At 32.4% G+C, this 24613-nt stretch overlaps 4 protein-coding genes across 6 annotated transcripts; 3 read left to right on the top strand and 1 right to left on the bottom strand.

Moving 5' to 3' along the window:
* Window positions 1–659: 659 nt before the first annotated feature.
* Window positions 660–4974, bottom strand: LOC124844632 (protein NETWORKED 2D-like). The gene is made up of 2 exons (XM_047321610.2): window positions 4617–4974; window positions 660–4020 (listed from the first exon to the last, which is right to left on the bottom strand). Exons 1-2 carry the CDS (start codon window positions 4708–4710, stop codon window positions 980–982), a joined length of 3135 nt encoding a protein of 1044 aa, XP_047177566.2. The 5' UTR covers window positions 4711–4974; the 3' UTR covers window positions 660–979.
* Window positions 4975–12593: 7619 nt separating this feature from the next.
* LOC124844631 (Pre-rRNA-processing protein TSR2, conserved region) lies at window positions 12594–14350 on the top strand. Its single transcript, XM_047321609.2, has 4 exons — window positions 12594–12884; window positions 12983–13071; window positions 13142–13249; window positions 13979–14350. Exons 1-4 carry the CDS (start codon window positions 12701–12703, stop codon window positions 14180–14182), a joined length of 585 nt encoding a protein of 194 aa, XP_047177565.1. The 5' UTR covers window positions 12594–12700; the 3' UTR covers window positions 14183–14350.
* A 1300-nt stretch (window positions 14351–15650) lies between these two features.
* Window positions 15651–19426, top strand: LOC124844629 (basic helix loop helix (bHLH) DNA-binding superfamily protein). The gene is made up of 2 exons (XM_047321601.2): window positions 15651–15815; window positions 16474–19426. Exon 2 carries the CDS (start codon window positions 16511–16513, stop codon window positions 19265–19267), a length of 2757 nt encoding a protein of 918 aa, XP_047177557.1. The 5' UTR covers window positions 15651–15815; window positions 16474–16510; the 3' UTR covers window positions 19268–19426.
* Window positions 19427–19761: 335 nt separating this feature from the next.
* Window positions 19762–22721, top strand: LOC124844630 (very-long-chain (3R)-3-hydroxyacyl-CoA dehydratase PASTICCINO 2A). Of its 3 annotated transcripts, XM_047321607.2 has the most exons (10): window positions 19762–19902; window positions 19975–20061; window positions 20151–20262; window positions 20417–20435; window positions 20537–20625; window positions 20735–20788; window positions 21613–21683; window positions 21778–21859; window positions 22180–22276; window positions 22380–22721. In XM_047321607.2, exons 2-10 carry the CDS (start codon window positions 19991–19993, stop codon window positions 22448–22450), a joined length of 666 nt encoding a protein of 221 aa, XP_047177563.1. In that variant the 5' UTR covers window positions 19762–19902; window positions 19975–19990; the 3' UTR covers window positions 22451–22721. The 3 variants fall into 3 exon arrangements, with proteins under 3 accessions (XP_047177563.1, XP_087960550.1, XP_047177559.1); XM_047321603.2 differs by having other exon boundaries at window positions 19788–20061; XM_088104424.1 differs by lacking the exon at window positions 20735–20788 and having other exon boundaries at window positions 19784–20061.
* The last annotated feature ends 1892 nt before the right edge of the window (window positions 22722–24613 follow it).

Here is a 24613-nt window from a genome sequence, read left to right as displayed (position 1 = left end):
GACAAAATATATTAATTTATATTAAATCCAATTTAAATTGGATTGAACAAATATAAATGAAAATGATAGTTAAGATGGATTTGAATATTAAATCCAATCTATTTTATTAGATCTCAATGGGAATCTAAATCCTACTTGAACAACCCCGGTAAATAAGTGAAGAAAATCCTTATCCTTTATAAAATTAAGTTATATGTAAGTCACTTTGTAACTCAAATTATAGCATATAAGTTTTATTTATTTTATCTTCCTTTTCCCCGTATTCTTATAAATAGGTTTGATTAAATTTCAATTTATTCCTTTTATGTCTCGTTGATATAAATCACAATGTCCCATTGATATCATTGCAGATTGCTTTAATGCTTCCAGTTTTGATGCGACTTTTTCAGCTCTATCATTTGTGTGGTAGTTTTTTTCAGCTTAATTATACATCTGCAAATCACCATTAGTGAAGTGAAGGTTTTTTTAGCAAAAAGGGAAGGTGTCACCGCGCTTTCTGAGGGAACCAATCGAATTTGATTATTCATCGTTATGCAACTGTAGCTGTAACTTTTTTCATATTTATCTGATGCAGTATACTTATTTTTATTCTATTTTTCCTGAAAAGAATTAACAGAAGTCCTTGTGTGATATCAATAAAAAAGTTATGAGAATCATACTTCACACTAAAAGCCTTTAGCTTCCTTTACAAGATTTATTCATAGAAAATTTGGTACTTGGAACACAATATTTCTAACGAAGTATAAGGAGTGATTAATACATATATGATGAAAAGGGCACAAAATACAAAGGACAAACTGGAGTCTACACTTGATAACCTTTCTGCCTATTTATAGACAAGCACAATATTGATTGCTTCCTTTTAAGTAAAAAAGACAATTTCCAATCTCAATACACTCTATCTAACGAAACCAATATAGGAATTTTGTCGAAGATAATAGGAGTTGAAGACGTGTGATACAAATATTTACATATGGCTTTATCCTTTATGAGCACGGTATTTCCTATTCATTCCAGGGGTCATGCAGGAGAAGATTGATTGTTTTTGTTTCTTTGGTTTGACACCAAAGATAAATGACCTCAGAGGAACTGAGTTTGAATCTGTAGTTCTCTGGGTTTTCTTAGAACTAGAGAGTCCAAATTTCTCATTCATCTTTGCAAGAGCCTTCTCACCATCAAGTTGGAGAGTTGTTACTATATCTAGACCTGCTTGAAGTTCATCAGCAACTCTGTTGTTCTCTTGTTTCATGTTCAAAACCTCACCTTGGAACTTGGCTGCTTGATAGCTGGTGAACTTGAAGTCGTCATCTTCAGCACTTGCTTTCAGTGCCGCCGTTATCTCTTCTTGGATTTCACACAGAGACGAGAATCTACATTGAAGTTCTTCCTTCAACAGAGCACTGTTTTCCAACCACGCTGCTAGTTCATTTAGAATCTCTGCAAGGTGTTTATAAATCGGTTTTGCATCTGTTTTCAAAGAATATTTTGCACTACTACTTCCTTCTGATGATTTCCATTTGTCCTCAATTCTTGTTACCTCCTTCAGCAAATCTTTTATAGTGGTCTCAAATCTCGGAATCACGGTAAAAGAAGTACTGAAATTTAACCAGAAATTTATGTTCTCCCCTAGAATATCGTCAATGCTCGCCCGGAACTTCTCTTCAATGGCCGATGTCGTAGTATCAGGTTCTGCAGCTTTCAAATATTCCTCAATGTCATTTTTCTCTATTACAGGCTGCACTGAAGTTAACTCTACCAAATCCCCCTTTCCCTCCAAGCCTTTCTGTAGAACACCTAGTTTCTGACGTAGGAGTCTAATTTCTTCGTCTTTCAAGGCATTTGCAGTCTTCAGTTCTTTCAACTGCAAAGATGACTCAAAGAGGGCATCTTGATTTTTCTTCTCTATTTCTGCCAGTCTCATCTTCATCTCATCGTAATTTTGGAGCGCGTTAGTATATTCTGACAGCAAAGCTTTTTCCCTATCCCGCATTCCATTCAACAATTCCTGCCAATCAGGTTCATCTTCTTTTGACATTCCTTGCTCCTGGGAATGACCCTGGATGACCTGATCTTCAGAAGTAGTTTTCAAAGCATCTGTTGATTTTGTAATATCACTGTGGCTAGAATCTGAGGACTTCTCTCTTTCTTTCAACTCTCTTTGTGATTTGTCTTCCACTGGTTTTTCATCTTTCATTTCTAGTGAATTGGTGACCTTAACATCATTTTCATGTGAACTTGTGACCTTAGGATTGTCATCTGGAATTACACTGTCTTTTACCACTTCAGTAACCTTGAGCTCCTCGTCTGTATTTACAGGGTGAATTACACTGTCTTTTTCCGCTGCAGCATCCTTGAGCTCCTTATCTGAATTTACAGTATGAATTAAACTGTCTTTTACCACTTCACCAACCTTGAGTTCCTTGTCTGAATTTACAGTATGAATTACACTGTCTTCTGCCACTTCAGCAACTTTGAGCTCCTTATCTGAATTTACAGTATGAATTACATTGTCTTTTACCACTTCAGCAACCTTGGACTTCTTATCTGAAGTTGCTGTATGATCTACCACAGCAGTGGCCTTATTTGCCTTGTTTGACTTTTCATCATTCAACAACTCACTATCTTGATTCAATGCATCTTGTCCTTTTAGACCATGTTCAGATTCAGCTTCTCTTGATGAATTCCTTTCGGGTAGCGATATTTCACTGACCACATCTGGTTTCACCTTTTGGACTTTCTCCGAGATTTGATCAAGATTACAATGTGCCTCAGTGAAATGGGTTCGGAGGTTGCTATTCTGGTCTGCAACAATTTGGTTTAGATCTTGTACCCCACGCAACTTCTCATTCATGTCACTTAGTTGCTCGTTCAATTTAGCTTTATCATTGATCAAACTTTCCTTATCACTTTCTAGAGTTCGAACTACGGAATTAAGTTCATCTGTTTCTACTTTTAACCTTGTTACGAGAGCTGTCTGGGAAGAAACTGCTGTTTCTAAGCTGACAACTTTGTTAACAAGTGAATCAATCTTTTCTGCCATATCTTGCACGGTGAGAGTTGAATAAGATCCAGCCTCAAAATGCTCTTTTATTTTCTCCTGCAATACCTGCATCTCCTGTTTCTGCTGATTCAATTTTTCCACCTCTTCATCAAAGCCCGTTGTTCCTACTATTTCTTTTACATCTCTTCTGGCCCTTGGCCCTTTGGAAGTGGTTTGATCGTAATTGCATTCGTTCATCAGAGAACTTAACTTATCCCTCACTTCCTTTACCCTTTTAGACTCAACTTTGGCCTCGTTAAGTGATATAGACTGTTTCACTTCCAAGTTTGACAATGTGTCTTGGCATGCCTTAAGTGCTGCTGCCGCCATCAAACACCGGGCTTCCTCGTCATCAATAGCAATACCTTCGCCAAGTTCATCTTGCAAACTGGACACTTTCTCTTGTAATGCCTTGATCTGGTTCTCAGTATCCCAGTACTTGGCAATGGCATTGTCATAAGTACTCTTCACAAACTCTTTCACAGTTTGTAACGACAGAATCTCCTTCTGCAGCTTGTCCATCTCTTGAAGTGCCGCCTTTCTGCTCAATCCAGATTTTGGAACTTTTGGAGCTGCAGCTGCGGTGGCTGCCTTCTTTGTATTGAGTTTCTTCGTGGCTGCTGTTATGACAGTTTTTAAATCTCTAAGTGGAGGCTTTGGAACCTTTGGAACATTTGGAACATTTGGTTTGTACCCTTCTCCCATTTTTCTCGGAGTTTTTGGTCTGGGTGAATCATCATCGTCCTCATCCATATATGGGACTTGATCTGGGCACACAGAAGCAATGGTGTTGTTGGCATTTTGCAACTCTGTTGAAATGTGATCATACCTATCTGCTAAAGAACGGTATGCCCTGAATGATTCTTCCACAAAGCTTATCAGTTCCGGTCTCCTTTTGTAATACATTTCTGCTCTCTTCGCAAAGGAATCTCCCTCTTCCTCTAGGAGCTTCAACACAGCGTGCACCTTTTCCTCCATATCTGCAGTTTTCTTGTAATTTTTATTTTCAAAAGCAAATAGGATGTATAAATTTCTCTATAAGCCTTCTAAACAGAAAAACACAGAAGAAAAAATACAATAAACTTCTCCTAGAACTATAACTTATATAAGTGAGATTTGTTGATCACACAATGGCATTTAATCCCTTGCATGTTGCGAATTATGGAAAGAAAATTTAAATATAACATGCTAAAACACATCCATCAGCAAGTTCTCAAATTACAATGGCTGCTACATTGGTCATATTATCAGTTGAATCTTCTGATTTTGCAGACTTATATATGTGCGCGTGAACAAAACATAATTTGAATGTTGAAATCAACAATTAACTAACATCCAAATCTTACATGTTCATTCGTTCATGACAAGTGAAAACAAAGCAGGCCATTTCAATCTCTCTCAAATGAATTTGCCACAAAATTTCCATGCTCAAGGTATCAAACCATGTGGCACAAACTAGCAAATAATGTGGAATTAAGATCAAACCCAGCAATTAAATTATATTATGAATTGAAAAGATTAAAAGCAATTGATTTTTGATTTGAATAGAAGGAAGATAATAAGAAAAAAATCTGACCGTGGAGGTTTTGCTCCATCCATTTTGATTGCTTTGTTCTGATGTGGCTAGCCCACCACCATGAATACGCGCTGCTTGCAGCTCTCTGCAACATGTTGGTTGTTTCTTCTTTCTATTCCTATTATCCCTTCCCACTTATAGTTGTTGATGTTGGGATGAAAAAAATGAGAATAGAAAACATGCAAACTTTTTGTCTATCCCTTTCTACTCTCTCTATGAGCCTAGAGAGGGAGAAGATATTTAATTTTCATGAGAAGACCAAGAGAAGAGAAAAAAAAATGAAAAAAAAGTTTGATTCAGAAATGAGAAACAGATTTTATGTTGTGAGAGAAAAGAGAGAACGTGGAACTAATAAGTTCTAATTATGGGATCATGGATGGCAGAAAACTTAGGCCGAACTTAATGTTCCAACCCTCCTTTTTTTTTTCAAAAAGCATAGCCAATCACCTGTTCCCACGTCTCACTCTCATGTTCATACAACGAAGCCACACCTACCATTTCTTTTTCCTAGCTTTTCTATAATCTTACTTTCTAAATTTTACTTTTCATTATTTTATCATGCAAAAAATATATTTAATTTATGAAAGAATAAAAATTATAACTCATGTATAAAGAAAAAAAAAGTAGATTGAATGAGACAAGCCCTTTCAAGTGTACATGAAATTAATAGGTTTGATTTGTTCGATCAAAGATAGTGTTTAATCCTGAAGTTGATCCTTAATTTATATTGCTTGAGGACTCAATTACACGAAACAAATTATCTAATTTATTTGAAAATTATGACTATAATTTGTTTATCCCATGTTTTAAAATAAAGTTTTGAATTACCTTGGAATTTAGAGTGATATAGATGTATTTTGTTTAGCCTGTCGAAAGGACAGCTTGGTAACTCAATTGTAAAATTCTATTACTTTTATTTTTATTTTTATCTTTTATATTTAAAATCAAAATAAAATATTTCAAACGCATAATATAATTTAAAACATGTTCTTTAAAACTATTTAAATAAATAAAATTCTTATCTCTTGTTCTTATTAAAAATGTAAATGATAGATTATGATATAACTTTCTAGTCATGGAAAAAAATTATCTCTAAATTATAACTTTTATTTTTTAAATCTTACTTTTTTTTTACTAAAGATTTTATCTACACTATTCTTATTTTAAAGAATCTTATATTATTTTATAAATTAGAATATTTGTTAGTGTATTAGTCAACATATGATAAATGTATCTCTTGTAATCTAATAAGTTATAACTTTTTTTAAGATTATATTTCATTAACTTCATTCTCATGCATTCATAATCATCTCAATTTCAAATTCATGTTAAAATCAAGTCACAAGTTTACTTAAATTCTATTCCTAGTGACTTTGAGTCTATGATAACTCATCAAAGTCCAATATATTAGATCATCAACAAGTGAAATCATGCATTAAGTTCAAGAGATTTAAGATTATTAATGAATAAAATTATATCCTTATATGCAAGCTTCATTCAGGTACTCAATTTTCATTTTAGGTTCAAAAGACATTTTCCAACTTCTTAAGAACCAATTATAAAGTTATGTGTGATCAAGTCACCACATTCATTAAACACACAGAAATCAAATACTAACATAGAAATAGAAATACATATATATTAACACCACAAAGTACACAAAAAATGAGTTTATTACATATAATCTCAACAACAAGTTTAAATCACCATGAAATGGAAACAAAAAAGAATATGCAAACACTCTTCCAAGGTTCTTAGCAGTTGTTCCACGCTCCAATTACGTCTCTCATTCACATCTCCATCTTCACTTCGTAACCCATCTTTTTTTTAACCCACAAAGAGAAAAAAATAACCATGGATGGAGATAGAGATCCATGAAGGAGAAGGGAGAGCCTCCAAAGGTCTCTCTCCCAAGGACCCTAGTGAAGCCAAGTGGAGAAAATGAGGAATTTGTCTAAACCCTCGCTAGAAGCATGAATAAATATCTTATGTTGACATGTCAGTTGCGTCATCGTCCAGTCATCTCAAACCCGTTGGACATCAGGGGCTCTTTATCAAATCAGCACCGCTAATTCTACAACATTAGGTATCGTTCAAAGCCAATTTTCACTATCCAATAATGGCTCTCTAGAGGCTACTGGTGCTCAACACACTATTCTCCTTAAGATCATTCTTTAGTTGTGCAATCATGCTTTTTGATCTAGTTTGTTATCTCCCACCATAATCGTTTCCTATTCACTTATTTCAAATACTCAAAAGAAATTAGAGGTAAAATAGGACAAAATAACTAAAACGTATCAAATACAAAACACGAAACAAAATTAAGAATTAAGCAAGATAAAAGATAAGAAAGAATTTATTTTATTCATAAAACTTAACATAAATAAAATAAAAATTAATGTAATTAGTGTTACACTCTTATGACATATATTATTCTTCTCACAAAAGAATTATTAACAAGTTTTAGTTTTGTTTTAAAAGCTTAGTAGCTTTTGGAGTAAACTAGCACATCATAGACTTGATGTAGCTGAACATGTGTCGAAAATGGGTCATTGGAAGCCTTTGGAACATGTCCACATCAAGGGAGGCTCCTAAACATTGAACTTGGACGATACTTAAGGGGAAGACTTCATTCCTTCCCCTTGCCATAAGAAGGTTCTAGGTCTTTTTTAGTTCATTGAACTTTAGCCTACTCCTCCACTTATAAAAGGAGAGGCAATCATTATGTAAAATTTAGAACTTTGTTGAATTTAATGTTACTTTACTAAATTTGCAAGTCTTCTCTTCCTTAATACTCACCTTATCAAATGTCTTCTTCTAGACCACTTCATACCTTCTTTTTCATGGTTGGCCTCACCTCCTAGAAGTACATTTACCAAGACCACACAACACCAACATCTTCATCTCTATTTGCTTCCACTATTATCATTGTTCATATGGAGTCCACCCTCTGAAGAAGCTTCATCAACCCACTTAGAATATCATCTTATGTTAAAGGAGCATCCTCAAAGCAATCTCCATCAAGTTATGTCAACATTAGTGATCATTGTCAGGTTTGATTGTGATTGGTGCAATGCAAACTAATTATATATATATATATATATATATATATATATATATATATATATATAACACATCAATAAATGTGTTAGAGTCGTTATATTTTATTAACCAACTTTATGAAGTGATCTAATTAAGTAAATATGACTAAGGGCATATATGTCATGAAAGATATATTGTGTAGAGACCAACAATAATTTTAATTTGTTAAAGAAGACAAATTAAAATTATTGAAACTTAGGTAAAGTAATCGATAGAGGTTACATAAAAGAGTCATGATCCCCATCTCTGAGCACACTCATTATTCCTATTACACTCTCCCTATCCCCATCAGGAGAGAAAATCAAGAAGGAACCTAAGGTTCCGTTTTCTGTTCTAAAGACAATTGGGAACTACTATATTTTATAAGGGTCTATTGCTTATTAATTTTTGATTTGTGATTCATAAACCAACAAAAAAATATTTTTATATAGGTTAAAAAAATTATACTTGTTTTAAAACTAGTATAAAATCAAAGAATATAAAAAATGACTTTTTATACCGGTTTCACAATTGGTATAAAATGTCTATTTTTATACTTGTTCATTAACTAATCAGCATAAAAAGTTTGACATTCTATACCAGTTAACACTTCAATCGATATAATAAGTTTAATTTTTTACTAGTCATGTTCTCAACCGGTAAAGTGATTTTCTATATCCAATGCTACACTTTTACGCTTCAAACTCAAACATGAACTCAAACATGAACACTACTTGCATAATCGTTTTCCTCCTCTTACTTAGCATCATACTCATCCTATGGCTCGCCTACCACCCTTCTAATGTTTCACATTTGCCATCGCTGTTGCCTATTGTCTCATGAATCTTAAGAGCATTGTCTAGTAGATCTACTGTTTCATCAAGGTCTACTACATCTTGTTTCACACTAGATTCATTTGATGGTGTGTTAATGTTTATCCTTTCACATTTCCACTTGACCCTATAAAAAAAACAAAATCTAACATATGCATTACTTTTATCTAGCAAAAAAACAGGAAAAGAAAAACTAGTTGTCTAAATTGAATTCTATAAATTGTCTAGATTTTCAAAATCAAACTACAATCGCAACAAAAGTTAAAAATTTAAGTTCTTATATTTAAATTAAAGATAATTAAATAAAAATATAACACGGAAAAATCAACTCAATTAAATAATTAAAAAAAATTACACACCAAACAAACAATAGAAATTAAATCTATAAACATTTAAAATCTAATAACAACTCATTCATAAAACCTGCAAATTACTAACTAAAGAATCTTATAGAATTATTATAAAATACATTCTCACTATAGAAAACTACACAATATTGAATGTTCCAATTAAAAACCTTTATAATCAATACCAAAATTTTGAATGGAATAATTTTCATATTATCTCGTTCCAATTATCCTATAAATCAATTGAATACTATTATTAATAGTCATAAATAAGAAAATAAATCATTACTAAATAAATATGAAATACATATCATATATATTCTTACCGATTTTTAAAATAGTTAGTTAAAGATCCTACTCAAGTCATCAGATTTTCATTTTATCTCAAAATATACTTCCTAAATACCTTGTAAATTCATGTCTAATTTATTTTGTGTTTAACTTAAATTAGATTGATAAACTCAACTACACTAAATTTTGTGTTTCACACATATACGAAGTTACTAAATATAATCAATTTCCATTGATATGAATTTTATTTGCATTGAATTATCATTCACAAAACATGGAATTTCCATGCACAAGACTTTTCTTTTTCTATTTATCTAGTACCTCTCCATTCATCTCATCCTTAAATAGATTCGAAGCACCACTGTAACATGAAGGGAAAAAAAATTACTCAGACCCAAGAAAAGGATGAGTATGACACATTGTCTTATTAGAAAAATGATCAGCAAGAAAGCCTAAAACCAGAAAGATCAATGCTTAACATAATGCACATGATACATCACACGTAAATCCTTTTTAAGCAAAAGTGTTTGTCCTCATTACCAACATGTAAAGAAGTCAATCAACCCATAAAATAAAAAATAAATCATAATTATACTGTTGAAAGAGCATGTACTAAAAGCTCACCTGGAAAAGAAAATTCTTTGTATATGTTATTGATGACACTTAAAAGGGTTTTCTTTGAGACCCACCTCCTTGGAGCTAGCTGTATAATTAGGAATCAACACTGCAAAGCCATTACAATTATCATTGCTCATAAAGTGAGAGCCAAGAGGCTCCAACCACCCAATGGACTAATCTACATCATCGCATTCATAATCGCATCAGTCAACACAATGATCATTATTATGCACTCTTTTCACTTTAAACAGAATCACACTCATAAATAACAAAATGTCATAAATTTAAGGTGGTTTCATATTTTAAGTTCAATATTTACCAATACTTAATAAAAATCTTTTTTTTTCTTATAAAATACCAAATATTTGTACCATTTTCTACCAAAATCTACAAATCTTCCATACAATTTTTCTAATAAAATTTGAATATCTTTTTATATAATTTTTCTAACAAAAATTTTAAACATATTCATATAATGTTTATAACAAAAATTGCAAAGTACAAATTTTCTAGTAAAAATCACAAACTTTATTGTACAATTTTCTTCTATACACCTACAAAATTATTATGTAATGGTAAGAATACTTAAATTCACTTTTCATATTTATGCTATTTTTTTTCCTTCATAGGTAAGATATTGGTCAATATCCACTTATCTTTCTTACAAAAAATCTCACATACTCTCGAACAAACTTAACATTATTCTCTTCTAAACTCAATTCCATCATCCTCTTCCATAAACCCAAACCTTATTCCATCTTCAAAAGATAGAATAAGATTTAGACCACCAGTATTGTATAATTTCATTCTCAATTATGTCAACTCTATAATGTGTAATTGTTTCCATTCTATAAAAAAAATTTCTATTCACTTATACATTTTCAATTTCATTATTATGAATTCTCTAATCAAAGAATATATTTTATAACACAAACAAAATAAAAACAATAAAGATGTTAAATCTTGTCTTTGTCACAAAGTGCATGTGAGAGCATTCATTGAGAGACTGAGCCATTGGAACATCTCCCAAGTGATGTTAGATTCAAGCGTACTAAAAACAAAAATGTTTTTGACACGTTTATCCAGTAAAGTGGTAAAGTAACATTCATTGAGATATGAGATTATTAAAGCATCTACCAATGTTAGAGCATTCAATAAAAGACTGAGTCTTTGTCACGCTTACCCAATAAAACTAACAAGTCAAGTCCTATCAAATTCATAGTAAAGTCTAATCAAAATTGAATTGTTTAATGAGAAATTTCCAAACAGAGTTAGTACGTTTGTGATGGCTGATAATTCAATATTATAAAAGGATGGTGGTAGTATGTTTAAAACTTGTGAAGTTGTTTAGTAAAAGAAGTACAAACGTTTTTTCTTGAGAAGATGAATGCTTTCAATTCATTTAATGGTGATGTAGATTTTAAAGATAGAAGGTTTTCCTTTGTAGTTTTCCAAATGAGATTATTATATGCCATATTGGCCGATCATTAGATGGAAGTTTTCCCTTTGTAATTACTACCATTTTCACCGTAACAATATATTTTTGATCCATTCTGATGATCGTATAGGATTAATGTTATCTTCTATTTATCCTATCTTCATATCTTGTTATTTTTAATTAAAAATTTTTAACTATTAATTATTAATATTTTATCATCTTTTTAATTTTTTTGTTAATTAATTAATTTAAATTTTATCAATAAAAATAATTTTAAATTATAAAAAAACATTTACTCCAAATTTTCTTTCTTTTATAATGATTTATTATTGAATTATTTAAAAATATTAACGAATGTGTGCATGAATTAGAAAATAATTTAATTTCTACATAAATGTCGAAATCACTATTTGATATATTAAGAGGTATCAAGCTTTTTAATTCCGTTTATTTAAATTCAATTGGGACAAACATAGAACATTAGTGATTAATAATATTAAAAATTAGGGTGTTGCTCCCTCCACCTCCACAGCCTTCTCCCTCCACCTTCTCCCTCCACTTTCCCAATTATCTTTAATTTCAATTATATCCTTAAAGTTAAAATTTTTTATTTTTATTATTTTATTATTTTAATATTTTAATATTTAAATATAAACTAATATATATATACATTATTAAAACACATTAAAAAGATATTCAAAAATAATAAATCAAAATATTAAAATATCTAATAAAATAATAATAGAAACATAAAATTAAAATAAAGCTTAAACGGATGACATCCTTCAACGGATGTCAACATCCGTTTAAGGCGAAACGGATCCGTTTCGCCTTAAACGGATGTTGACATCCGTTGAAGGATGTCATCCGTTTAGGCTTCGTTTTCATTTTACGTTTTAGGGTTAAAAGATTATTGGAAGGATTATTGGAAGGGTTTAGGGTTTAGGGTTTAGGATTATTGGAAGGATTATGACTACGTACCTGGAGAGGAACCACGACAAGCACATTACACCACAAACGCACTGCACCACGTACTGCACCGAAAGCAAGAGGAAGATTGCTTGATAATTCTTTTCACGGTCACTGAGCTTTGCAGAAAAATATTTTACTCATTCAAGGAACTACGTAGGTTATCAGTGAAATATGTTATAAATGAGTAAAATTAAAAAACAATAATTTTAAAAATAAAATTTTACTGAGGGACAAAATAGTAAAGAGGAGGTGGAGGGAGAAGGCTGTGGTGGTGGAGGGAGCAACACGCTAAAAATTATAATAGTTTGGAAGAGGAGGAATGGGCCACTGTGCTGGCCCAAGACTGGTATCAGTTCTCTACAAAAAATATATGACTCTATATAGTTTCATGAGCATAAAAGAAAATTGGAAACTAAGGTAAAACCCTAACTACCTTCTCCAACGAGCCATTTACGTCGCTTCTCGAAGACACAAAACATAGGGTTTGTTGTGTTGTCGTGAAATATGGAGGGTGCTCGACGGCTACAGGGGCAGTCTATAGGAGTTTTCAATGAAGGAATTGGATTACTCCTTTTTCGTTGGTCGGCTCTTCGAGCTGCTGTCGAGAACGAATGGGGTGGCCGTGAGTCCCGCGTCAAAGCTGATCAACTTGTCGCCGATGTTCTCTCGTGGTTCACTCAATCCAAAGGTATATCAATTGACGCAACATAGGACAATTCAATTGTGTGGATCGAAAACTCTGTTTTCATTTTTGTTTTTTATATTGTGCCGGTTGATGTGTTCCAGAGCCACTTTACATTGATGACTTAGAAGACATACTGGATCAAGGTATGCTTTCTCTCAATGTGGAGGTCGAAGATGGCAGCGTTGAAGAGGTATACATTTTTTTTTTTAATTTGTTTGTTCTGTTAACCACTTGTTCTTATGTTTTTTATGATTACATAGGTGGCTGAAAAATTAATGGTTATGCATGAAGAATTCTTGGATGGAAATTTTAGTTCTTTCGAAAATCTCAGGAAAGCCAATGTCGAGCATCGTCCTCACACAACACAGGTACATTAGACACAGCATATGCATAATCAAATTTTATTATTTTTTTAATATCATAATTACAGGGTTCTATGATGGTTTATTTTGGGTATTTCAATTTCTATATGATGGGTATTATTCACAAACATCTAGTCATAACTGTTGTGTGCCTCAATGCAAAATGTCATCTAGTGCATCTATTCTTACCTATCTAACTACCTTTCAATTTCAAGTCTTGAAAACCTTGCTATAGTTACTGGAGCAGCCCCTAATTTTTTGTATTTATAGAGGCAGTTCTTGTATTTTTGTTTCATTCCTTTTTTTTCTTGCCTAATGACTTAGAAGTTTGAATAATGGGAAGTATTCAAAGAACGGAAATATGTCATGAATAATTATTATATTAGTCTATATTTGAAATATTTTGAAGTGTTAAATCTTGTGAAAATTGTGATTTTCTTTTAATCCCACAATTTTCTTCCCACCTTATAACCAGTTCCTAACCTCCTTTTTTAAGCTCCTCCTAAATAAATGTGAAGAGCTTTTTTATTGATCTCCCAAGGTGGACTGGGACTAGATTATGGAATTTTCAATTTGTTACATATGTTTACAGAGCATGTTTTTACTTGATTTGTACATATTTCTCCTTATATAGCCAAGAGGAAGATAAGACAATTGTTTCCTGGCTGTACATGAACTTCCACTTTCGTTGAATTTGAACGCAGTAATAATGTTAGACCTTTTTTTATGTTTTAGATTGTAAATGATGGAGAAGATGATAGTGAGGAAGATGGTGATGATGAAACCATGATTGTGGATGGTAACTCTTCAAGCAATACAGAGATTCTCAGATATTCAAACAATAATTCAGTTAATGAGCCCCGGACGAATGTTTCAGGCGAAGTAGATGATGGATGGGTTGTAGTTTCAAACAGAAGAAATAAGGGTAGAAAAAATTAGATAAAAGAATATTTAATTTTTTCTTTTCAAATTTTGTTTCAAGCATGGTAGTAGTCCTTGTACTTTTTGAGGTTTTGCAACATCTTGAGGTGTGTATTGTGTATCGGTTTTTTTTTGTACTCATTGAAAGTTGCATCATATCTTGCAGTTGGGTGATCCATTTATTCAGCGAAGTTGCCTCATTAACATATACTGAACAAGAGTATAAATGGTTATCACACAGTATAGAAGAATTGACAACGAATAACACTGTATGAGAGGTTAAGTTGTAGAGAAAAAAATATTATCATTATTTAATTTTCAATGGAGAATAAATATTTATCTCTTTATTTACAAAACCTTCCTCAAGAACTAGAGCAAGCACCAGCCCTCCTCATAAAAGATGAAAAACCCTTCCTTGTTAAAGTAATGGGGAATATGAGTTCAAATATTATAACTGTCACTGGTATGAAAGGAAATTTTGAAATGAATAATTAAAAGGACTAAAGTGCACTCTCACTTAAATGGATTTTATGTATTAATAATTGTTTGGTATTAAGAAAAATTAAGTTTAAAGGTTAATTTTAAAAAAATTCCAATCACTTATTAATTTAAAATATATGATTACTTCTGTAATTGATTTTGATTATAATATTATTATACAACCTATATTAGATGCATAATCAAATTTTCACAGCAACTAATGGTTTGCTTATTATTGTTAGGCCAAGGCACCACACATCACACTCACACTACACACACATAATGCCAAGACAACATATATACATACGAAGAGATTAAGGAGAGAAAACAAGAGGTAATTTTCTCATCAGCAATAAGGTTTATAAGCTGTCCTCGATGATAGTTAAGAAAACAGAAACAGTTATTAAAAGTTTGATTATTTACAACAATTATAATAACTTTTTTATATATAATTATCTTAATAATAATTCATAATTAGCTGGTTAAATTTAATCAATTAAAATTATTTAGAGTTATATTTTTGTTTTTATAACTGGACACTCGCCCTTCACTTCTTTCTCTGACCTATCTTATTTATTTCTCTTAGAATTCCTTTTAAAAACTACATACTTTTTTCACGGATCTACGCAAACTAATTTATGTAAAATAAAAATTGCATTATAAAACTAAAATCGTAATTTTAAATATGAGAATTTAGGTTAGTGTATGTAAGTCAAACTAATTACTGTATACCAAAAAACCATAAAAATGGACCAAAAATCAGACTAGTTTCTTAAAAGAGTATTCAAATAAATAAATAAATAAATAAAACATTATATTGAAGGAACTGTGAATAGTAAAAAGGGTGTGAATAGCAGTCCCCTTTATTTGACGTAACTAATGGGTCGAAAGCCCATCTACAGAAACCAAGTTTTACTCCAAACAAAATTAACATGGCGGAAACAAATTTTCAATTTTTAATCTACTAACTTTCAGTTTCAACGGCTAGTTTTTTCATTTCGAAAACGAAAGATCTCTCTCCAATTCCTTTCTGGTTTGGTTTTTATCTCACACGAAAAGCAGTTAGTGCACAGTAACGGTAACTTGCTATTGGTGTCTCTCTTTCTCTCCATTTCCATTTCACCATCTTCACTCCAACGCTGCACTTTCTTCTACACCTCAATCAAGCCAGGTCAGTTTCTGGGTTACGTACCATTCATCTTGAAACTGTTCCACTTAAAGACTGGGAAATCCTGAGAATTTTCTTTATGATTTTGAACTCCTTTGCCCGAAACCAGTGATTGCAAGTAACTTTTCATTTAAAAAAATGTACTAAATCAGATTATTTGCTAAGGTTAGCGGGGTACGAGGTTTGATTTTATGAAATGTACTGAAGTCTGTATGTCAATAATTTTCTGGCATTTTACTCCTTTTATATGGTAAATTGAACCATTTAGCCTTTGTGTAAGTAGTGCAATGTCTCTCAGTTAATGCTTGAATAATGTTACTTTTTTAAATTTCTGATTGTTTGGGAAATGCTTTTACAAAGAGGAGTGTCTCTTAGAGACCTGAAGTTAGATATTGTTCCAAATATGATTTTGATCATGATCCATAGTTATCCTAGGAATACTCCTAAATGCAATTTTAGGAAACTTTATCTAGATATGGTTCTTTTTGAAGTTCATTCGGCGAATTCTTTTGTTAAAACGCATTTTTTTTGAAGTTAATTTAAACATCTACAATTTAAATGAAATGTCAAGTTTGCGTTTTTACTTTAATCAATACCTCTTTTCTTTTCGTGGTTTTGGTGGGAACAAGAACACTTGATTTAATATGAACAGTGCTTGCAGACCAGGTTTGTCTTGAATGTCTTAAATGTGAAAAGAAATGGGCAAGGTTTACGAAGAGCTCGATGACGCAAAAGCAGAAATAGAGGAACTGAAGGCAGAACTTAGAGCTAAGACAGATTTACTTGAGAACTTGAAGAAATCCCATAATGCACAGATCAAACAGATACAGGAAGCAAAGTTCAAAGCTGAGAAGCTGGACCAAAAACTGCTTCAACAGGAAGATGAAATCTCTGAGGCAAAGCTAGAATGTGAAGATCTCAAAGGGAATTTGAATAGAAAGGAGACAATAATCAAACATCTCAGTGCTACAAATGATAAACTTCGAGCGGATTGTGATGACAAGTTGAAAAAGTTGGATGAAGAAAAAAGAGGGTTGCTGTTGGCCTTAGAGGAGGAAAATGAGAAGACACAGAACCAGGAACAACAGATTTATATGTGCAAACAAGATATTGAAAGACTGAAAGGTTGTCTTTTGGTTTCAAAGGACAAGTCTTTGGAATCAGAGAAAAAAAACAGAGTATCCAAAGAACTAAGAGAAAGAGATGACATGCTCCAGAAATTAGAGGAGGAAAGCAGGAAGGTGGAAGATCAATTAAAATGGAAGAAAGAACAGTTTAAGCATCTAGAAGAAGCACATGATAGACTTCGTCAGCAGTTTAAGTCTTGCAAGAAGGAGTGGGAGATGGAACAATCTACATTGATAGATGAGATTTCTTCACTTCAGACAAGGTTAGACTCTCAGACCAGAATATCAGAGGATTTACAACACCAGATACACTCTTGCCACCAAGCTCTTGCTCATGTAGAAAGCCAGAAAAAGCGGCTGGAAGTCGAAGTTTCTAATCTTAAGGTGGAGCTTGACGATGCTAGCAATAAGTACCTGGGTTCTAGGTTACAGCTAGATTGCTTAAACACTGACCGTGACGAAGATATTGCAGATTTGAGATATTTGCTAAAAACAAAAGAGGCGTATAATAAAGAGTCAAAATACAGAATTGATAAGCTAGAGCAAGAAAATCAAGAGCTGCGAATGTCTCTGAAAGAACTCCAGGAAGCTCAAATTCAAGAGGCAGGAGCTTCATATTCGCATTCAAAGTTGCGGTCCAGGCTCAGAAGTTTGGAACAAACTCATAGAGAGTGTTCCTCTTCTTTAAAGGCTAAAGAAGCTGAGTGGAACTTAAAGCTAAAACAGTTGACAGCAGACCTAAATACATGTCAATCTGAGTTGGAAACTAAAATTGAAGCAGTTGAAGGCCTCCAGATGGAACTAGAAAGGTCTCATTCTTTATCCATTGAGATGAAGTTATTGAATGAGGAGATGTCTGTGATGCTGTTAGTGTTGAAACAGGGAATTTCTGAGGCTCATTTGAAGCATGTTAGTGATAAGGATGAGATGGACCTCATCAACAAAGCGAGAGAAGAGGAGATTTTTCAACTGATGAAACAGTTGGAGATGAAAGACGCTGCTTTGATGAGTGCCCAGAAAAGCCTAAATGAAGAACGTGAGATAGCAGCATGTTTTAGAGAGGGTGAGTGTAATGCATTCAACAATGAACTACTGCAAAATGAGCTGGAGGAATCAACTATGAGTCAGCTGATTCTCAAAGAGAAGGTTTTGCATATGGAATGTAACTTTAAAGAACAGCTTAAAGAAATTCATGATGCTTTAGACAGTGTAATCCTTGAATTGGATGAGACAATATGTGAAAGAAATGAAGTGGAATTTGAATTGCAAATATGGAAGTCAATTGTTGAGCGCTTGAAGAATGAACTAGAAGAAAATCTTGTGGTGCGTAGAGAACTGGAAGCATCACTTCTTGTACAAGTAGACTTTGGCGAAAGCCTCAAGCAAGAGAAAGACAGCTTGGTTTATATGTTAGAAGAGAAAGAGAGGAGCCTAAATTATCAGCACCAACAAGTTGAGCTATTGGAACATGAACTAAGAGCGAGGGGAGAATCAGGAGAGTCCATTGAATCTGATAATGTCAGATATCTCCAGATGATAGCGGAAAAGGACAAGATTCTAGAAGAGCTCCAGAAAGAATTTGAAAAAACTTTGATTGAGAAAGGCACAATAGAAAGAACCTTTGAGGATGAGAAAAATAATGTTGTCCAGCTTATGAAAGGAAAAGACAAGAGAATGGATGAACTTATGCAGCAAGTGACTTCACTGGAGCAGCAGTTCACTGACTCGTTGACCACCTTTTCTTTACAGCTTTCTGAGAAACAGGCTGAAATTAATCTTGTCCGGGAAGCTTGTGACAAGATTACAGAGTCTCAGATTCTAGCTGCTCTTGAAATTGAAGAGAAGAAGTTGATGGTAGTGCAACTTGAGGATGACATTCGTGCTATACAGCAGAAACTGAAATTGCAGGAGGAAAACTGGACCCGATCAGAGCAACTTGCATTGGTTACTGAAGTAGAATTGCGTGCAAAACAAGCCAAAGTAATGGAGTTGAATGATGCTTTGCTTCAGAAACTCAAGATAGAGAATGGAAAGTTGCTTGAAAATGCTACGGGACTATCATCAGAAAGGGAAAGCTTGTCAGCTTTCATTCAGGGATTCAGTGACAAAATCAGTGCGTTCTCTGCTGAAGACACTCTATTAATGGACAGGTTGAGAAGCATGGTGCAGTCTTTTGAGAATGGTAGTCCAGTAATAGATTTGAAAACAGATGGTGGTTTCCATGTAAAGGAGAATATGTTTATTCAGTCTCCCACGAGGATGAAGAAACTTGAAGCCAACTCTGGTACTAGATCACCATTCAAGGAGCTAAATTTGTTAGAAGAGTAGGAATGTGTCCAGTCTTGTATTTTCAGCAAAAAAGGTCATCATGATCATTCTTTGCATGTGTCGTCAGTCTTGTATTTCCGACAAAAAGATCATGTAGTTACTTGACCATTCTTTGGATTGTATATGGCATTTATTTATTTGTATTTCATTCTTTGTTTACCTTTTTTTCCTCAATACTGATGTTTGTTACATAAGCATCTAGAAATTAAAATCAACAATATAAAAAAAAATGGATACTAAGGGGGAGAAACTCCATACCAATACTAAAGATATTAGCTGCAATTTATATTAGAAAAGAGTTTGTTGTATAATGGAGTTGGAGATCTAGAATATATATTATGATTGACTACTTGTATATTCAAAAAGTTAACTAGGATTATGTTTATATGAATTACTTCGTTCTTCTAATTTTATTTATTTTAGAGGCATTGGAGAAATTTACATAAATCACAGTATATGATTCGAACTATAGATCTATTCATATTTTGTACTTACATCTTCCAACACACAACTGTTCTCGGTCCCACTGGCATGTTATTACGATACGAAAGTAGTTGAGGAGTTGAGCTTCCCAACTGAACCGTTTTAAAATGTGTAACCAGACACACCTCATCCCACGTTAAATCTCCTCCTCGGTAATTACCTAATACATCCTTAAAATATTCCTCTTCGATCTCTGAATTTTGCACTCTTGTTTCTTCGTCTAGTCCTAGATCTCTCTTCATGGCTGGGTTTTTCTCTCTTCTAAGGCGCCTCTATCTCTCCCTTTACAATTGGACGGTTTTGTTTGGATGGTACACTTACTCACCCTTTCTGTTCATAACATTATGATTCATTCATCTCTTGCCCTTTCTCAAATATCTCTCTCTCTTAATTTGTTCAGGTGTCAAGTTCTGTATTTTGTTCTCAAGACGTTGAACGAATCGGGTCATGAGCATGTTTACGATGCAGCGGAAAAGCCTCTGCTTTTTGCACAAACAGCTGCTGTGTTAGAGGTAATTGTTCTAAAAGGGTTTTGATTTTTCTGAACTATGGACACACCCTTTTGATTTTTTCAAGCAATTTGTTCAAGTTTATTGTTGGAATTATCTTATCTCAAATTTTTTCTAACTTTTTATTTGGTGGACTTTCTATTGAATGGTGAGCTAGATTCTTCATGGTTTAGTTGGTGAGTAATCTGTTCTCAATGTGTGGGGTTATGTTTGATGAAAATGAAAATTGAAGTAGTTAGTTTGTTTATGAAATTCTGTGTTATTTTCCCTTGTGAAGGACTGGTGAGATCTCCCATAACATCGACGTTGCCACAGATAAGTTCAAGGCTGTTCCTGACTTGGGGCATTTTATGGAGTTTTCCTGAGGTGAAGAAAAAATTGGATTATTTTATTTTTTGTTGAACGCATTTAATTTGTTTGTTCAGTATTCAGTCATATTCTTCTAGTGAAAAGTTGCCCCATCTTTTATCCCCAGACTCGGTCTCATGTGCTTGTTACCTCCCTACTGATCAGCTGGTCCATCGCAGAGGCAAGTGTTTGTGATTGTTCTTTCATGTGATGTTCAAACTATTTGTTTGGATTTTTCTTCTTCTTGTTTGATGTTAGCTAGCCATAACATACTTCTACAGAATGGTTATAAGTTATAGAGCACTTCCTGCATGAAGATGACATTACTTCAAATAAATAAATGCCACCTCTGTTCTGACTTCAGTACCTTAAACTTTACGTGACTATTTTTATTTTTCTTTTCAGTTTTCTGCTTGTCATTTTCTTTAGACTTTCCATTTCATTTTCTACTTTCTTTTTTTTTTTTTTTTTTTTTGTGTTTTTTCCCTATTAATTTCACCATCATATTTATTACTATGTTCTTAATTTACTATAGCGTTTTCAGAGATGGCCGCTACACGTGAATCCAAGATTGATAACTATGGTTAAGATATAACAAGTGCATTAAGAGGATAGATATTGAACTGAGTATCCTGGATATTTTTTAACGTTTGTGAATGCATATATGTGTCTCACTCTCTGACTGAAATGGAGCTGTTGGTGGTCTCACCTTATTGAACTTTGGGAGTAAAATTATAGAAGCAAAAAACTCCTGTTTCAACTGTTACTTGAGCATGTCTGGCATAAAAATGCTAATGCTTACATTTGATGGCTAAAACTTGGAAGAACCTAATGGTATGAAATTTGAAGCGTTGACTGGGGTGACAGCAATTTTTTTTGGCTTGGTGACCTATTTTCTTCTGTAATTCGATTCCTCTGTTCGTTTCTGTAATGAAGTCATTGATTACAAAGGTAACAGAAGTATTAATGAAGATAAATTTATCTTCTTTGTTGTTGCAATTGTAGATCATTCGGTATTCTTTCTTTGGTGTCAAAGAGACTTTTGGATTTACTCCATCATGGCTTTTGTGGCTTAGGTACGAAGTTTGATTGCTAAGCCTTGGTCATGGAGTATAGCACTTGGCAAAACAATTTTTTCTCTTACATCAATTACAAATTATTTCTTTGCAGATACAGCAGCTTCCTGGTTTTGTATATAACAGGCATAAGCAGTGAGGTTGGTCTAATATACATCGCCTTACCGTTCATCAAGGTAAATAATTTGGTTGCCAATTGTCCACTTTAGAATCATTAGATCTAAAATGCAAGATATGTGTTATCTTTTTTGATCAGAAACATGTTCATAAATCATTTAACGAAGAATAAATCTTCTAAAAGAATGGAATAGATGAAGTTGAAAGCATTGTTTGGTTAATATTTGGAAACCTAGACATCTGTAATTTCGTAGCATTACAAGAATGGTAAAATGGAAATGGAGGAGAATAGTCTATTACTTATGATATAATATGGTGAAAATATTTGATAGTTTCTCAGTAAGTTGGAGTTTTGAGTTAATCTGACAAGTATTTTCAGGCTTCTGAGAAGTATTGCATAAGGATGCCAAACAAATGGAACTCATCATTTGATTACTTTTATGCCGCAATTGCTGCAATTGGAATCTACGTTCCAGGCATGAACAAAAGATCTTTTCACTGTTAATGATATAACCATAGGGTAATATTTATTTCGCTGACTGTATTTTAAGTGATCGATTTCGCATTAAATATATGCAGGTAGTCCTCACCTGTATAAATACATGCTTGCACAGAGGAAGAGAGCTCTCTCCAAATCTAAGAGAGAGTAATGCAATGTATGTGGTTTACATTGGTTTGGAGTCAAACATAGGACATACATATGTCATGTCTTGGTTTGAATCCACATACAGAGGCACCACGGAAACAATTGATTTTCTTGTTAATGTATCATTGAAAGGCAGCATGCCAGAGATAGATAAATTAATGTATTTGCTTTTCGGTAACATGGTGCAGTGTAGCTTACTATAGTTGTGTGTTTCTTAATCATATGCTATAGATGTTTAACATCAAGTAATAAATCTGTGAGGTTTTTTTAGGGGAGACATAAGGGAGATTTAGTAACGAATAAGTCCATACAAGAGTTTATGGATCATTTTACGTATTTAATATACCTTAAATTAAAGTTCTGAACATAATCCTCTTTAATTCAAGAGGGAACAACACACTTGTGCACTTTTGAGGCTTTCTTACTCTTAGAGGTGTGGGTGATATGCTCTCCACCACTGTATAGGATCATGAATGTTAGCATTAAACTTTCAGATGCATGATATATTTACACGGTTGTTGGGCTAAATTCCATGTTCCTACTGATATGATGCGAAGCAGTGTCACGTAATGAAACTCAAAATCGTAACTCGTTTAAAGAACATGTACCATATCTTAAAATTATTTCGAGCTTGGACTTTAATTAAAGGAAGTAGGAAGAATAATGCCATGAACACTTTTTTTTATCACTTTCTTTATTATTCTCTTTGTAATGGTTGAGCTTCGTTAGAATATTATTACAATTGGTGGATCTCACTTTTTAAATCAAGGGAGAGGAACTCATCAAAATTAGTGGTTTCAGATAAATTTTACCGATTGAAAATAAAAAATAAAAAGATTTATTTAGTATTTGGTTCATATCATCGTTAATTCGTTTTGATCTTTATATTCATTTTTATCTCAATTTTGAATATCTCTTTTTGTAAAAATAGTTAATGTAATTAATTTGTTAAATTGACGAGTGTTATTTGTTAAAATCTTGATCATGTTTTATTTTCAGATAATTTTGGTTTTAACACATGATACCTTTTAGATAAAAGATGTTTAACATGATATTAATTTAACATAAAATATTATATTACGTTTTTCTTAAAATAATAAATATTTAATTGAGTCTGTTTTTATTTTAAATAAAAACTCAATTAAATTAAAAGAAATATAAAAAATACAATAATTCAACTCCTTAAATATAAGTGTAAAATACTAATTAAACTAATACTAATCTTGCTTAAAATATTTGTATTCGACCAAGATTGATTCAATAAAATATTATCAAGTTTCTTAAATTGTTTAACTTCGTCAAACTATACACTAGAAAATATGGATATTCCAACATTTATGGTAGGTAGTCTTAATAGAATGTCCAACCTCTTAGATTTTATTGAAACTATTTAGAAAAGTTTATTAAGATGACGATTCAACTAACAAGAAATATTATTCTTGTCTCTTCTCTATATGATTTTCCATGTTTCAGGCAAGTTGAAGTAAATTATTTGAAGTTGTTTGGATCTCCACGACTTGTCTATATTCATAATTTCTTTAAAAATTGTCTAATGTAAAATGATTATCGTTGTTATCCTTTACATAAAAAAACTCTTTCTTTACATAAAAAAACTCTTTCTAATGTGTCTTTAAATATGTTTAGTTAGTTTAAATATATTTTAATAACTGTATTAATATATGTTTATAATTTGAGATAATTGTTTATCTATTTTACAATCTCTTATGTGGTAAGTAGTTAAAATTGGAATATAAAAATATACTATATTAATATTAAAGATATAATAATACTATATTAATTTTACAACGTCTTATTTTATTATAATTTTATTATAATGAATTATAATAAGTTATTTTGTTATTTATTTTCTTTTTTAGAAAAATTGCGTTTGTTTTTAAAATTTTCAATTTTTTCTTTGATATAGGTTAGCATACACATACGTTTTTGTCAATTATATTGAACTAATATAAAGAAAGTTATTGTTTGAACTGATAAAAATATAGGTTAATCTAAGTATTATTTTGAACTTGACGGCTCATAGTTCTCTAAAGTACGATATCATCACCTCACCTCTCTTTTTTTATTCACCAAAAATATTTAGAGTTATCTGAGAATAGAGATTAACTTTTGAATTTGGAATTCCTGAATCTGAAATTCCCTGTTTTAA

The sequence above is a fragment of the Vigna umbellata genome, chromosome 1, assembly GCF_029865625.1.
Source record: "Vigna umbellata cultivar VRB3 chromosome 1, Vumbellata_1.0, whole genome shotgun sequence".
Lineage (NCBI taxonomy): Eukaryota > Viridiplantae > Streptophyta > Magnoliopsida > Fabales > Fabaceae > Vigna > Vigna umbellata.
This window is presented reverse-complemented; position numbering and strand designations above follow the sequence as displayed.